The following is a 16,531-nucleotide window of genomic DNA, read 5'->3' on the forward strand; positions in this document are numbered from 1 at the left end:
ATTATGCCTTTGGGAATTTTAATAGACTTCTATACCGAGAATCGCTGGTCGGCGCGGACTCGGTGGGCCGAAGGGCCTGTTTCCATGCTATATCTCTAAACTATTAGCTATTAAGGTCAGGGATATTGGGAGCTGTACATGGGTTCCTCAGAGAGATCACCTTTGAGTAATTAAGAGAGGCCTGGAATTTGATTGGATTTTGCCAACATTAAAGCAAACTTTGAAAGAATTTATTTGTACCCATTGCATTTACCTGACTCATTGACCCCCCCCCTCCTCTAAGTTCAAGTTGAAGTTTATGCAGAAGGCCCTACCTCAGACTTTACTCTCTCCAGCTCAACTTTCAGCATCTCCACCTCCTTCTTCAAATTGTCAATTTGAAGGTTTCTGCAGTAAATCGCACAAAAGGAAATGTCAAAGGGAAGTAAAAACATATCTTACTGCACCCAGTCATTCATTGCCAAAGCTCAGCTTACCGTTCATCTTTCTCAAAACTATTATTAGTTGGAGGTCCAAAAGCAGCATCGAAAATGTCCACATCCACCAAATTCTAGAAGACAATATGTTCAGATTTTTAATATACAAATGTTTCTCAACTTTTTATTAGCTATATAAAGCAAAAAATCAAAAGCAGTTAATAAAACATAGAATAGTACAGTACAGAAAAAGGCCCTTCGGCCCACAGTGGGTGTTTTGAACATGATGCCAAGACCAACTCTTATCTGCATGCACATGATCCATATCCCTCCATTCCACTCACATCTATGTGCCTATCCAGAAGTCTCCTAAACACCGCTATCATATCTGCTCCCACAACCTCCCCCAGCAGCGCATTCCAGGCAACTCACCACCCTCTAGACAAAAACGTGCCCCATACATCTCCTTTAAACTTTGTTCCTTTCATCTTAAAGTTATTCCCACTAGTCGTTGATATTTGCATGCTGGGAAAAAGCATATCTCACCCGCCTCATTACTGATCTATAACCTTATTTAGTCACATTCACTGAATCTGAAAGTACTCATTAATTTAATATTAAAAGAGCGGCACGGTGGTGCAGAGGTAGAGTTGCTGCCTTACAGCGCGAGAGACCCGGGTTCGATCCAGACGACGGGTGCTCTCTGCGCGGAGTTTGTACGTTCTCCCTGTGACTGCGTGGGTTTTCTCCGGGTGCTCCAGTTTCCTCCCACATTCAAACTACGTGCAGGTTTGTAGGTTAATTTGGCTTCTTTAAATTCTCCCTGATGTGTAGGATAGTGTTAATGTACAGGGATCGCTGGTGGGTGCGGATTCAGTGGGCAAAGGGCCCATTTCCACACTGTATCTCTAAATTAAACACTCACACTCCATCATTCATTCTTCCCCAGCCTCTTCTTTCTGAGGATTTTTTTGTGGTCTTAATTCAGACATCTTCAAAATCTGCTACACTTATTTCAAGGCCAGCAAAGATTATTTGCCAGGAGGGTCTTGTTGCAAAATATTTCTCTTACCGGGGATTCAGTCACTGGAGCGGCAGAAACCTCGATGAGACTCTCCGGTTCCTCGATGTCATCAGTCGGGACTTCATCAGAAATTATCACCACTGGTTTCACATGCTCTGCCAAGGCAGAAGCTCGCAAAAAATTTGGTGGACTCTGCCAAAAGGAGAATGTTACACATCTATATTTTGTCCAAAAATATTAATATCTATCTTTGGCTATGAATTACATGTAAATGGTGGTTTAATTAAATTAAATGGTGGTTTAGCAAGTTTGCTGATGATACAAAAGTTAGTGGTTTTGCAGATAGTGAAGACGGTTGTGAAAAATTACAGCAGGATCTGGATCGATTGGCCGGGTGGGCTGAGGAATGGTTGATGGAATTTAATACAGAGAAATGTCAGATGTTGTATCTCAGGAAGTCCAACAGAGGCAGGATCTACCCAGTGAATGGTAGGGTTCAGGGGAATGTTGTAGAGCAGAATGATCTAGGAGTGCAGGTGCATCGTTCCCTGAAGGTGGAGTTGCAGGTAGATAAGGTGGTCAAAAAGGCTTTTGGCACATTGGCCTTCATCGGTCAGAGTATTGAGTATAGAGGTTGGGAGGTCAAGTTGCAGTTGTATAAAACTTTGGTGAGACTGCATTTAGAGTATTGTGTTCAGTTCTGGGCACCATGTCATAGAAAAGATGTTGTCAAGCTGGGTACAGAGATGATTTACAAGGATATTGCCAGGACTTGAGGGTCTGAGCTACAGGGAGAGGTTGCATAGGCTGGGACTCTATTCCTTGGGGTGCAGGAGGATGAGGGGTGATCTTATAGAGGTGTATAAAATCATGAGAGAAATAGATCGGGTAGATGCACAGTCTCTTGCGCAGAGTAGGTGAATTGAGGACTAGGGGACATGGGTTTAAGGTGGAAGGGAAAAGATTTAATAGGGATCCGAGGGGTAACTTTTTCACACAAAGGGTGGTGGGTGTATGGAACAAGCTGCCAGAGGAGGTAGTTGAGGCTGGGACTATCCCAATGTTTAAGAAACAGTTAGACATGTAGGCCGGAGTGGGAATGTAGTGCCGAAGGGCCTGTTTCCACGTTGTATCACTCTTTGACTATTGCTATAAATGGGTAGGACTTTCCCCATATTCTGGTCAAAGTTAGACAGTAAAGAAAATCCTGGTACCTGTAACTCAGAAGTTTTGAATCATCAACCAAGAGCATAGATTGCATTCAAACCCTAGGTTTTTTTAGGGAGGGGGGGGGTTAGGTTTATTACCGTCATGCTCACCGGAGTATAGTGTAAAGCTTTATTTTGCATAGTTTCCAATCACATTAAATAATACTATATATATATATATATATACAATCAAATCAAACTCGTACAATAGGTAGAGCAAAGGGGAAGATACGGAGTGCATAATATAGTAGATCATAGTAGAGCAACAATTCCAGAGATAAAGTCCAATGTCCGCAATGGGGTGGAAGTGAAATGGACAGTGTCCCAGCTTACGGAAGGACCGCTCCGGAGTCTGATAACAGAGGGGATGAAGCTGTTCCTGAGTCTGGTTGTGCACACTTTCAAACTTCTGTACCTTATACCCAACGACAGCAGGAAAAAAGAGTGACCGGGGTGGGACAAGTCTTTGATTGTGTCGGCTGTTTATTTGAGGGTGCATGAATTGTAGATGGAGTCAATGATGGGGAGTCAGCTCTGTGTGATGGTCTGGGCTACATCTACAACTCTGCAATTTCTTGCAGACTTTGATACAGATTATGAACCCGATTCCCTCATCTGGATTCAGAAGAGATGGGAACAAAATAAATAGAAGTGCAACATCAAATAATAGTAATCGCAAATTAGAATTAAATAATTAAATACCAATAACATTAACAGACTGTTTACATTTATTATAGTCTGTACGTGAAATTATTTAAAATATTATTTTGCTCTGCAAACCACATGGAAATGGGTAGAATTAATGACTTCCAGGAGCAGCAAATGGTGAGTGCCACATTAAACTCTTAAAAGTGTAATCTGAGCAAAATCTTCAGCAAATATAATTGAAGCCAGTAGTTTATAAGAAGTTTGATCAGATAAAGGGCTCATTCACTACTATTTTTCTGCAGAAACCTCATACCTCGGGCAATTTGGGGATCTGGATGAGACGTTTGAAATACAACATGTCACGAGAACGGCTGAAGAAACTCTTTAGACTGCAATAAAATGAGAGACAGCAAAATTAAATCATCTCTGCATCATGTCCATAAATCATTTTTATTTTGCGTGCATTATAATGAATAACTTCATACTTGGCGGCACGGTGGCGCAACAGTAGAGTTGCTGCATCACAGCGCTAGAGACCCGGGTTCGATCCTGACTATGGGTGTTGTCTGTTTGGAGTTTGCACGTTCTCCCTGTGACCACGTGGGGTTTCTCTGGGTGCTCTGGTTTCCTCCCACACTCCAAAGAGGTACAGGTTTGTTGGCTAATTGGCTTCAGTAAAATTGTAAGTCATCCCTGGTGTGTGTAGAATAGTGTTACGGTGCGGGGATTGGTACTCTGGTTTTCCCCCGCACAGGTTTATAGAATCATAGAAACACACAGCAACAGGCTCTTCGGCCCAACTCGCCCAGGATGATCAAGATGATTCATGCTGGTCTCATTTACCCGTGTTTGGTTCACATCCCTCTAAACCTTTCCTATACAGGTACCCAAGTGTCTTTTAAATGCTGTTATAGTACCTGCAAGGTTTTTTTGTCACTGTAAATTGTCCTTTATGTGTAATTGAGTGATATAATCTGGGGGTAATTAATGACAATATGGGGAGAATAAAGTTGGATTGATTAGTGTAAATGGGTGCTTCATAAATTCATACGTTCTAGGAGCACGATAAGGCCATTCGGGCAATCAAGTCTACTCCGCCATTCAATCATGACTGATCTATCTTTCCCTCTCAACGCCGTTCCCATGCCTCCACCCCACAACTCCTGACACCCTTACAATCAAGAATCTGTTAATCTCCCCCTTAAAAAATAATTCCACAGATTCATCACCCTTGATGGTCAGTGTGGACACGATGGGCCAAAGGGCCTGCTCCCATGCTGTATCTCTCTCTTTAAGGCATACAGACTGTCTGCTGGTAAACGGAATTAATACAGATAGATATTAGATGGTTGGCATGGACATGATGGGCCAAAGGGCCTATTCTGTACTATATGACCTATAAACACCATAAAAGTACAATGAGCTTGGTGCTGAGAGGAGGTGCTTATAATCTTTAGTTTTTACACATCCTTCAGCATAATTCCTCACACAATTAGTATGAAAATATTATACAAACTTTCCTTCTTTGCTGCTCCGTTGTTCAAACTTAGCAAAGATCTGCAGCCCACAGCATATGCAATATTGCACATTACAGAACGTTTATTCTCTCACCCATCTATCCAGCCAGAAAACGTGGCTCGACTAACGACGGGACCTATTTCTGGTTTGTTAAGATTAGAGCCATAGAATCATATAGCACGGAAACTTCAGACCAACTGTCCATGCTGACCAAGATGTCCCATCTAAGCTAGTCCCATTTGCCCACAATTGGCCCATCTCCCTCTGAACATTTACTAATCATGTACATGTCCAAATGTTTTTTAAATGGTGTTGTAGTACCTGCCTCAATTTCCTCCTCTGGTAGCTCATTCCATTTACCCTATCACCCATAAGACCAAAAGACATAGGAGCAGAATTAGACCATTCAGCCAATCGAGTCTACTCTGCCATTCAATCATGCCCGATCAAACCTTCGCCCTCAAACCCATTCTCTGCCTTATCACCATAACCTTTGATGCCCTCTGAGTGAAAAAATTACCCCTCAGGTTCCTATTAAATCTTTCCCCTCTTACCTTAAACCTATATCATCTGTTTCTTGATTCCCCTACATTGGGTTAAAAAAAAACCTCTGTGCATTTACCCTGTCGATTTCCCGCATGATTTACCTAAAATTGTTAGAAAATTCTTTGGTACCTGTGAAATTCATCATAGAATCGGTCCCTATGTCCTTGCAGCGTCTCAGCCGGCAGACCTGTTTAAGGTAAACATGAACACAATTTAAGTCATGAACTGTGCATTCATTTGGTCCTACTAAAAATGGAATGAATTAATGATATTTTATTATCACATGTGACATGTCACAATGAAAGTCTTTGTTTTGTAAACCACACACAAGTATGCAAAGAGTCGCTATGTATAGGGCACCGACAAAGTCACAAACTATTCTATGAAACCCCAATGGTCTCTCTTCATTCTTGGCTCCCCCACCCCCCCCGGGTCCCTTTGTTCTCGACAGCGACCCCACGGCAAGCATACCATGAACATATATCTGACATCTATTGCCGTCTTGAACTATTTAGCAAATTGTTGTAACGCTGGCAATCATGGTGATTATTTACAGTCTGGTAGTACTTCACTGAACAGGTGTTGGAGGGTCCATTGAGTGGCATGGTGGCGCAGCGGTAGAGTTGCTACCTTACAGCACCAGAAACGCTGGTTCGATCCTGACTACGGGTGCTGTCTATATGGAGTTTGTATATTCTCCCTGTAACTCTTTGTGTTTTCTCCGGGTGCTCCGGTTTCCATCCACACTCCAAAGATGTGCAGGTTTGTCGGTTAATTGGCTTCTGTAAATTGTCCCTAGGGTGCAGCATAGAACTAGTGTATGGGAATCGCTGGTCGGCGTGGACTCGGTGGGCCGAAGTGCCTGTTTCCATGCTATGTCTCTAAACTAAACTAAACTATTGCATTCATTGTGAAACAGATTTGCGAGCTGAAGGAGGAAAAGTAAGGAGAGGTTTTGGCTGGGACAATAGACAATAGGTGCAGGAGTAGGCCATTCGTCCCTTCGAGCCAGCACTGCCATTCAATGTGATCATGGCAGATCAAAAGGCTGCAGGAAGGAGGTGAGAAATTGTAAAACAAGGATGGGGGAAGTGATGCATCACCAGATATGTGCTGATGAATGATTTATTGAGGAAGAACACACTCCCTCCCACACATCACATGAGTGTGTCACAGCATCACGCCATGAACTGGCCAAACCAGTTTTTCCAGACCAGTCCCTGCTCAGCTTTCAATGAAAGGTCAAGATGATAAAGAGAGATTGCAGATGCTGGAATGTGGAACAAAATATCATATCCTTTCCCCCTCCCACTTCTATCCGCCCATCATCTCCTCCCCAGCTGGCCCCACACATCACCTACTAGCCTGTCCCTTCCCCACCCATCATACTGCTAAACACTTCGGGCAGCACAGTGGCGCAACGGTAGAGCTGCTGCCTTATGCCCCTGTCCCACTTAGGAAACCTGAACGGAAACCTCTGGAGAGCCCAAGGTTTCCATGCGGTTCCCGGAGGTTTTTGTCAGTCTACCTGCTTCCACTACCTGCAACCTCCGGCAACCACCTGCAACCTCCAGGGAACTGCACAGAAACCTTGGGTGGGGCGCAAAGTCTCCAGAGGTTTCCGTTCAGGTTTGTTAAATGGGACAGGGGCATTACAGTGTTAGGTTTGATCCTGACTACGGGCGCTGTCTGTACGGAGTTTGTATATTCTCCCTGTGGCCTTGTGGGTTTTCTCCGGGTGCTCTGGTTTCCTCCCACACTCCAAAGACGTACAGGTTTGTGGGTTAATTGGCTTCGTTAAAAATTGTAAATTGTCCGTAGTGTGTAAGATAGTGCTAGTGTACGGGGTGATCGCTGGTCAGCGTGGACTCGGTGGGTCGAAGGGCCTGTATCCTCATTGTATCTCTAAATTAAAACATTAATTTCTAATACTGCACCATAACATGACCAAAACAGAAAATGAAGGAGTAACTCAGCGGCTCAGACAGCATTTGTGGAGGGAATGGACAGATGACGTTTCGGGTCAGGACCCTTCTTCAGACTTGTGCAGAAGGGGTGAGAAAGCTGGAAAAATGTGAGGATTGAACAAAGGCAAGTGATAGGTGGATACAGGTAAGGGGAGGTTTCCAAGTTGGGACCCTTTTTCAAAGCAGACCCTGAAGAAGGTCCTGACCCAAAATATCCTCTGGTCATTCCCTCTACAAAAGCCACCTGATCTGCTGAGTTACTCCAGCACTTTGTAGTTTGCTCATGATTCCAATATGTGTAGTTCCTTGTATATCCATAACAACACCAGTTTCTTTCAACAGGGGCAGCACCAAAATCTACCGTGTGCCACTAACTCACACAAGGAGTCAACAACACTGCATGAAAACCACGCTTGCATTGAATTTACTTTGGAGAGTCATACTCAACACAAGCACACCTCCCTAAACCCTGCAGTCCATCCACTTGAACAGAGCACTCTCTGGAAACTTGCCCATGACTGCTGGCCTTACACTGCTCAACCTGACCAGTCAATTTAGTACAGCAGCAGCTTAACAGAGCTCAACACCACTGTAAGACTTGTGGTGTAATTGATCCAAAACATCACCTATCCATTTTCTCTGGAGATGCTGCCTGATCTGCTGTGGTACTCCAGCAATTTGTGTCTATCTTTGGTATAAACCAGCATCTGCAGTTCCTTTTTATTACATTGTGCTGTAATCCGCTCTGTTTACTATGAAGCCTTAGCTGTGAGCACTTATTATTACGTTATATAAGCTGTCGCACTAATGACATGTTTGCTGCAAAGTTAACATGTAAATTGAGGATGTGGAATAATTTTCTCACAATGTGTTGCGCGATGCAATTTTATTTAGGCTTATCTACAACACACAAACTTAATTATTCATCTGCCTTCAACAAACACATTTCAACCAAAGAGGACTCTGTGGTGACCTCCATGTTGGCAAGGCAGCCCAAGGTTCTTGGTAAAGGTGAAAGGAACATTTTGCGGTCGAGGCAAGGGATGTTAAGGGGAAAGCAAACAAATAAGGGTGTCTTTACAAGGTTGGATCTGGATTAGTGTTTAAGAAGGAACTGCAGATGCTGGAAAATCGAAGGTACACAAAAATGCTGGAGAAACTCAGCGGGTGCAGCAGCAGCATCTATGGAGCCACGTTGCCTATTTCCATCGCTCCAGATGCTGCTGCACCCGCTGAGTTTCACCAGCATTTTTGTGTACCTTGGATCTGGATTAGAATGGCCAATTCTGAACCCAGAGTTGAGTGGTTCGTCCAGAGATTGTAATCGATGCCAAACATAGACAGGTGGGTATATGGAACAAGCTGCCAGAAGAGGTAACTGAGGCAGATAATATAACAGCATTTAAAAACATTTGGACAGGTACAGTACATGGAGAGTATAGATTTAGACAGATACAGGCCAAATGCAGGCAGGTGGGACTAGTGTAAATGGGGCATGTTGTTCGGTGTGGGCAAGTTGGCTGTCTCCATGTTGTGTAACTGGATGATGACAGGCTTAGTCTTGGCATCATGCTCGGCACAGACATTGTGGGCCAAATGGCCTGTTGAGGTACTGTACTCTTCTATGCTCTATTTATTCTTTTTGCAGTCTCCAGTTTCATCAGATATTTACAAGGCGTTGCAGAATCGTGGGTACTTACACGAGTGGAGTTTGAACATTAGCTTTACAGTGTAGTGATACAGGTGGCTGCAGTCCTGAATCACCTGAATGAGAGGAGCCAGACGGCACTGACCAGAGGGCGTCTGCGATACCGCGTACGAAGTATCCAGCGACCTGAAGACTAAAAATAAAGAACAAAGATGTTATAAAGGGTGCTTACAATGTGAACTAGGGTTATAGGATGTAGGAGAACAGGTTGGTCTACTTCATAGTCATTTTAAAAGACCCATTAAATTAGAAACAGGCTGATTGATCGATCGATCGATCGATTCATTTGTTCATTCATTCATTCATTCATTCATTCGTTCATGCATTCGTGCATTCATTCGTTCATTCATTTGTTCATTAATTCATTAATTCATTCATTCATTCGTTCAATGATTGATGGAAACAGGCCCTTCAGCCCACCGAGTCCACGCTGACCATCAAACACCCGTTCACACTAGTTCTACATTATCCCACTTTTGCACCCACTCCCTACACACTAGAGACAGTTTACAGAGGTCGATTAACCTACAATCCAGCACGTCTTTGGGATGTAAGAGAAAACCAGAGCACCCAGAGGAAACCCACATGGTCACAGGTGGAACGTGCAAACTCCACACAGACAGCACCCGAGGTCAGGATCAAACCCGGATCCCTGGCACTGTGAGGCAGCAAAACCAGTAAAGCCCTGGTGGAGCTGCTCTTGGACAAGCAGTTCCCAGTTTGAACGACTTCCTTCCATTTGACCTTTTCAGGTTAGATGCAAAAATAGTTAGGTATATTTTTCTTTCAAACAAAAACAGACTTGGTGAACAATCAAAGTACTGTACATGTTGTACAAAGAATGGGAATGAGCAATGTGCCAATGGTGATGCAAGTCACGCAGCTCAGCCAATAACATGTTGCTGTCTTGGTCCAGGGAATAACACACCACACACATGCTCTAAGTCATTTCACCAGCAGCAGTGTAATGTTTCAATGTTGTTTTATAATGGGAAACAAGGAAATGGCAGAACAGTTAAACAGTCTTCACTAAGAAAGACACAATCTCCCAGAAATACTAGGAGATCGAGGATCAAGTGGAAGGGAGGAACTGAATGGAATCCACATTAGTCAGGAAATGGTGTTTGGTAAACTGTTGGGACTGAAGATAGATAAATCCCCCGGGCCTGGTGGTCTGCATCCCAGAGTCCTCAAGAGGTGACGCTAGAAATCGTGGATGCATTGGTGATCATTTTCCAATGTTCTCTTGACTCTGGATCAGTTCCTGTGGACTGGATGGTAGCCAATGTGACTCCACTTTTTAAGAAAGGAGGGAGAGAGAAAACGGGGAATTATAGAGCAGTTGTCCTTACATCAATAGTGGCAAAGATGCTGGAGTCGATTATTAAAGATGTTATAGCAGCGCATTTGGAAAGCAGTGACAGGATTGGTCAAAGTCAGCATGGATTTATGAAGGGGAAATCATCCTTGGCTAATCTTCTGGAATTTTTTGAGGATGGTAGAATGGATAAGGGAGAGCCAGTGCATGTGGTGTATCTGGGCTTTTAAAAAGCCTTTCACAAGTCCCACGCAAGAGATTAGTGTGCAAAATTATAGCACATGGTATTGGGGTAGCGTATTGACATGGATAGAGAACTGGTTGGCAGGCAGGAGTCAAAGAGTTGGAATTAACGGGTACTTTTCAGAATGGCAGGCCGTAACTAGTGTGGTGCCGCAAGGCTTGGTGCTGGGACCCCAGTTATTTATAATATATATTAACGATTTAGACAAGGGAATTAAATGTGACATCTCCAAGTTTGCAGATGACACAAAGCTGGGTGGCAGTGTGAGCTGCAATGAGGATGCTATGAGGCTGTAGGGTGACTTGGATAGGTTGGATGAGTGAGCAGATGCATGGCAGATGCAGTATAATGTGGATAAATGTGAGGTTATGTGAGATAAATGGCAGGCCAAAACGACAATTATAAATATGATATCCGATTTTCTTTCCACTTCCTCCCCAGCCTCAACAATCACAAACTTCCATATCCTGACACCTCGCCTTCTCCGAGCTTTAGTGGCTATAGTATATTTCCAGTTAATAGGTAGAATACCTGGTAGAAGTATATGAAGTTATGAGAGGCATGGGTACACAATCAAAGCCTTTTTTCCCAGGGAGGAAATGTCAAAGCTGGACGGCATAGATTTAAGAGGAGGGAGAGCAAAGTTTTAAGACGAGGGAGGAAAAGTTTAAAGGGAATGTGTAGGGCAACTACGAATTTTTCGAACCACACGCACATGAGCATGGTGGGTGCCTGGAATGTGCTGTCAGAGGTGGCTGTGGAGACAGATACAATGGTGGTGTTTAAGAGGCCTTTAGATAGGCATGTATTGTATATGGAATGGAGGGATGTGGAACCCGTGCAAGCAGAGGCAATTAGTTTAACTTGCCGTCATGTTCGGCACAGACATTGTGGATCCTGTGCTCCTCTGTTCTTTAGACTTTACTACAGACTTTAGTGATACAGAACGGGACACTGATTCCACAACCAGCGACTGCCCCGTACACTAGCTCTATCCTACACACCAGGGACAATTTACAATTTTAACCAAAGCCAATTTTAACCTACAGATCTGTATGTTTTTGGAATGCCGAAGGAAACCAGAGCAAACCCACGCAGCCACAGGAAGACCGTACAAACTTCATACAGACGGAACCTGTGTGAGGATCAAAGCCGGGACTCTGTGAGGCAGCAACTCTACCACTACACTCTCCGCTGCCCTCTAATTCTACGTTCTAATACAGAAAATGATATATCTGACAAAGGGTCTCGACCCGAAACATCACACATTCCTTCTCTCCAGAGATGCTGCCTGTCCTGCTGAGTTACTCCAGCATTTTGTGTCTATCTTCGGTTTAAACCAGCATCTGCGGTTCCTTCTTACACAACTGATATGTTTGCATTGATATGAGTTGCTATTGCGCACTCATTGCTCATCTGACATCAATTTATTTTCCATTCTCTTTATGATCTGAATAGAACTGGGGCAGCGTTGGTTTGAAGTGTAGAAGCTGCCACAAGCTGCTATAAACAGACTGGGGAAGTTACGGAAGCAATTATCTCCGTCAGCTGGAGCCTGTCAGTTATTTTCCAGTTACAATGATTGATGGATGGCAGTCCAGTAGTCCAGGAACTCAGCAGCAAAAACATAAAAGTTAAATATTAGTTATGTAAAATAGAGGTGATAAGTGTGATCTGATTTGACAGCTGCACCAGATATATTCAAACCACACCCACGGGCTTCTGATTGTGGTGTCACGCTATAATGTGATATTTTAATTGAGCGGTTACATTCTAATTCTATTGGTATTGAGTACAAGTGTAGCCACCACTCTACTAGTCGTTGTAATTCAGTTACATCAACTAAATAGACCGGCTAAATGCACAGACTCTTTTAGACAGTAGTAAGAACCAGAGAACATAGGTGAGGGGAGGGGGCCGGTGGGAGGAGGGAAGATTTAATATGAACCCGAGGATATTGAATGTCCAGTATATTAGGAAATAAGTTGCCTGGTTTGTAATACTAAGCATGGCAGTGTCAGGGCATAAAGGTTGATGGGGGAACTCAGCCAGGTTCTGTACTCCTCCTTGGGAACCATGCACCACGGATGCTTTTTGAATAGAGAATCAATAATGGCTGCTTGGCTTGTTGACCTCTGTACATCACCTCATGATGTACATAAAATCAAGTTGGATATCTGATGGCCAACTAACAAATTCCAGGAGTCCATTGCTCTCTATGTTGGGTGAAACATTAAAGCCACTATAAGTCCACCATTGATTTTCCAGCAACTGCTGGCCCAGCGGCTCCTTTAACCCGGGCAAAATCGCGAGAGCGCATTTGAAATCCACCGCGGAAGTCCCCCCGAAGACGCGGGTGGAATTTGCCTCCTGGGGCCAGGGCTCTGGAACTCCGGCTTGGCCAGTGCCGGCAGATCCGGTCCCATGGCCGACTTTGTGGGCCAGTATCTCGCGCCCCTCCAGGCCGTGACCTCTGCTGGTCTGGTGAAACAAATAATATGGCAAGGCTCTGGAACAAAGGGTGTCAGAAAATCAGTGGTGGACCTGTACTGTCTGGGGAACAACTTCACTGTCAACAGTCAGGGAAGAGGAAAAAAAAAATAACATTAAATTTTAATTGAAAAAAGGAATGCATACCATTTCATTCCACTATATTTCAAACTCTAGATAAACATCCACTGATCCTTGACAGTACAACACTCTACAGCGTAACGCATCATCAAATTATAAAAGATTCTAATAATGACCTCGTGCAGGTTCTTCAATGCTAAATGTATTTTTGAAAACTAAGGCAATCTCTAAAAGTAGCTTTTTCTTTACTTTGCTCAAAATTATTTTCTTCAACTGCAAATATTAAAAATACACTTAAGAATAACAGAATAAATATAGGCTGCCAGAATTAGACGTTAGGAATCTCTAAAGGCATCTGTGTAACGAGGACTGGTTTAGAATCAAGACGCCTATGTTTTAAAATACTGCTGGAGATGGGACATTAATTTCACAGCGCAGAAAGTAGATCCTTTAAAAGCCTGGTATCTGTGGAAAGAAGTGAGCACAGGGGCAGGAAGGAGGATGTTTACTGGCATTGAATTCCGTCTTTAGACATTAGAGATACAGCGCGGAGACGGGTCCTTTGGCCCATTGAGTCCACGCCGACCAGCGATCACCTCATACACTGGCACTATCCAGCACGCTAGGGACAATTTACAATTTTACCGAAGCCGATTAACCTAAAAATCTGTACATCTTTGGAGTGTGTGGGAAAACCAGAGCACCCTGGAGAAAACCCACGGGGAAAAGGTACAACGTCCATACGGACAGCACCTGTAGTCAGGATCAAACCCGGGTCTCTGGCGCTGTAAGGCAGCAACTCTACCTGGTCCCATGGTTTGCTCAACCTACTCCACCCACCCCTCCCCAGCCACTTTCCACTACAACCACAGGAGGTGTCACCTGTCCGTACACCGCCTCCCTCACCTCCATAGAGGGATCCCCTGCAGCACCTCCAGGAGAGACAGATGTTTACATGCACCTCCACCAACCTCGTGCACTGAATTCAGCATTCCTGATCCAGGTGTAGCCTTGACAAATGTTTCACTAAACAATTAGTTGCTAACCATTTTCCCGGATGCCAACCATTTTAACTCCCCTTCCCATTCACATACTGAGATTTCAGTCCGGGACCCCCTCCATTACCAGAGTGCGGCACACACAAACTGGAAGAACAGCACCCCAATATTCCGCTTAAGCAGCTCACAACACCACGGCATGAACAGTGAATTCTCCAAAAGGTCGGTTGGAGCGACACAGTGGCGCAGCAGTAGGGCTGCTGCCGCACACGCAAGAGTCCCCCAGGTTCGATCCTGACCTCGGGTGCTACCTGTATGGAGTTTGAATGTTCTCCCAGTGACCGCGTGGGTTTTTGCCAGGTGCTCCAGTTTCCTCCCACATGCCAAAGACGTCTAGGTTTGTAGGTTAATTGACTTCTGAAAATTTCCCCTCGTATGTAGTGCAAAGAATTAGAGAATTAGTGTACTAATGATCAAAGGTCAGAGTGGACTCGGTGGGGCGAATGGCCTATTTCCACGCTGTATCTCTAAGATCAAATTCAAGACGGGCTTAAGGGCCCCTTTTTCTGAGCTGTAGAAATCTATAACACTATGACTTAAAAATCTCTTTCATCAGCCCAGCTAGACATCAATTAACATTCCAGCCAAATGGTGGAAGGGAAATGTATCCAAGTGAAACATTCTTACCAGATTCAGCAACCTTAAGTTCACAATCCATATAATCAAACATTTCCACCGTGAGCTGAAAGCTGCAATGAAAAAAAAGTTTACTCTAACATCGAATCTGTTAGAGAGCATATTCAAACATGCAGCTGCATTTCCTTGTCCTCTGCACCTAATATCATTAACCAGTCTCTGAAATTGATTAACTGCACAGAAGCACAATGGCATCGGTACAAGCCACCCACCTTCCACCTTCACAAATGCCACTTTGTGGTTTAGAATCATAGTCATACAAGACGGAAACAGGCCCTTCGGCCCAGCTTGCACATGCCGACCAAGGTGCCCCCATTCTACACTAGACCCACCTGCCCGCATTTGGCCCATATCACTCTAAACCGTTCCTATCTATGCACCTGTACAAATGTCTTTTAAATGTTGTTGTCGTCTCAACCTCTACTACCTCCTCTGGCAGCTCGTTCCATATACCCACCACGCTCTGTGTGAAACGTAAACTGAAGGGTTAGCAAGTAAACTCTTGAGGAGAAAACAGCACCTTCTGAAACGTAAACACAAAGAACTGCAAAGCACAAAGTACTGGAGGAACCGAGGAGATCAGGTCAAGTTCCTCCAGCTCTTTGGATTTTACCCTCTGAAAAGTAATGGCCAGCCTCAACAACAGAAGCCAGGAAGGTCACAGTAATACTCATCATTGCCTGACCTACGAATTCAAGGGCACCATCGTTCCCTTAGATCACATGGGAACTAAACACAGCCTGAGTATTCCAGTCTGAAAAATCATCAGCATCGCGCACATCAACAACTACCTAAAGAAAAAACTCTGTTTCATCCTTGGATGCAGTTGGAACTCCGTGTATTTGTCGAGCTTTCATTTTAAGAGATATGGGCCAAATGCAGGCAGGTGGGACTAGTGCAGATGGGACATGTTGGCTGGTGTGGGTAAATTGGTCCAAAGAGCCTATTTCCATGCTGTAAACTATGACTCTGTGACTCTATCTGCAGCTCCTTGTGTATACATCTCTATTCTCAGATCACCTTTCAAAAAACAAATGCTTTACTGATAGATGACATATTATTTGGTACAACAGTGTACATCTGCTAGCATGTTTGTTCCTGTTAGATAGTCACTGGAGTAAAGTTAGCTTTTAAAAAAACAAACTAAACTATAAATGCAACAAAGTTAGAGCCCAAATGATAAATTCAACGCTAGTAAAAAAAAGTTCAGATTTAAATGCAAACCAATGCCTTTATTAAAATGTCACCATAACTTGTGTTTGTTAGAAACATGCTCTAAACCGAAGGGCCTGTTAGGTTAGTGGATGCTACAGATAGACATTTAGAGCAACTGTGCTCTGGATCACGTAAGATTAAAACTTTGCAACTATTCTGCTTTTGCATTCAGACCAGGAGGCTGGCTCCTCTAATTATATCAACTGTTTAATCTATAAATACAAGATGCAGGATCACTCTTTTTATGTCTTCAACTCATCAGCAGTTTCAAAGCCCCACACGTGTATGCAGGCGTGATGCCAGGGTAGCATAGACCCAGGCGTGTTTCCACCATTTTGTAAAAATAACATAACACGACAATTTTGTAAATAAAAACAGCACAATCACACCCCTTCCCTCACCTGTATCCACCTATCACTTGCCAGGCTTTGTTCATCCCCACCTCTCTTTCCTT

General features: G+C 43.8%; 1 protein-coding gene across 1 annotated transcript in view; it reads right to left on the minus strand.

The window, feature by feature from the left end:
• Positions 1–16,531, minus strand: part of hip1rb (huntingtin interacting protein 1 related b) — a 100,579-nt gene that overhangs the window by 21,814 nt on the left and 62,234 nt on the right. Inside the window, exons 7-13 of the mRNA XM_055655668.1 lie at positions 14,854–14,915; positions 9,028–9,168; positions 5,490–5,547; positions 3,610–3,685; positions 1,489–1,632; positions 477–550; positions 315–387 (exon numbers count right to left, since the gene is read on the minus strand). Of these exons, the coding sequence (XP_055511643.1) occupies positions 315–387; positions 477–550; positions 1,489–1,632; positions 3,610–3,685; positions 5,490–5,547; positions 9,028–9,168; positions 14,854–14,915 (628 nt within the window). The remainder of the gene's footprint in view (positions 1–314; positions 388–476; positions 551–1,488; positions 1,633–3,609; positions 3,686–5,489; positions 5,548–9,027; positions 9,169–14,853; positions 14,916–16,531) is intronic.

The sequence above is a fragment of the Leucoraja erinacea genome, chromosome 25 (assembly GCF_028641065.1).
Source record: "Leucoraja erinacea ecotype New England chromosome 25, Leri_hhj_1, whole genome shotgun sequence".
Classification (NCBI taxonomy): Eukaryota; Metazoa; Chordata; class Chondrichthyes; order Rajiformes; family Rajidae; genus Leucoraja; species Leucoraja erinaceus.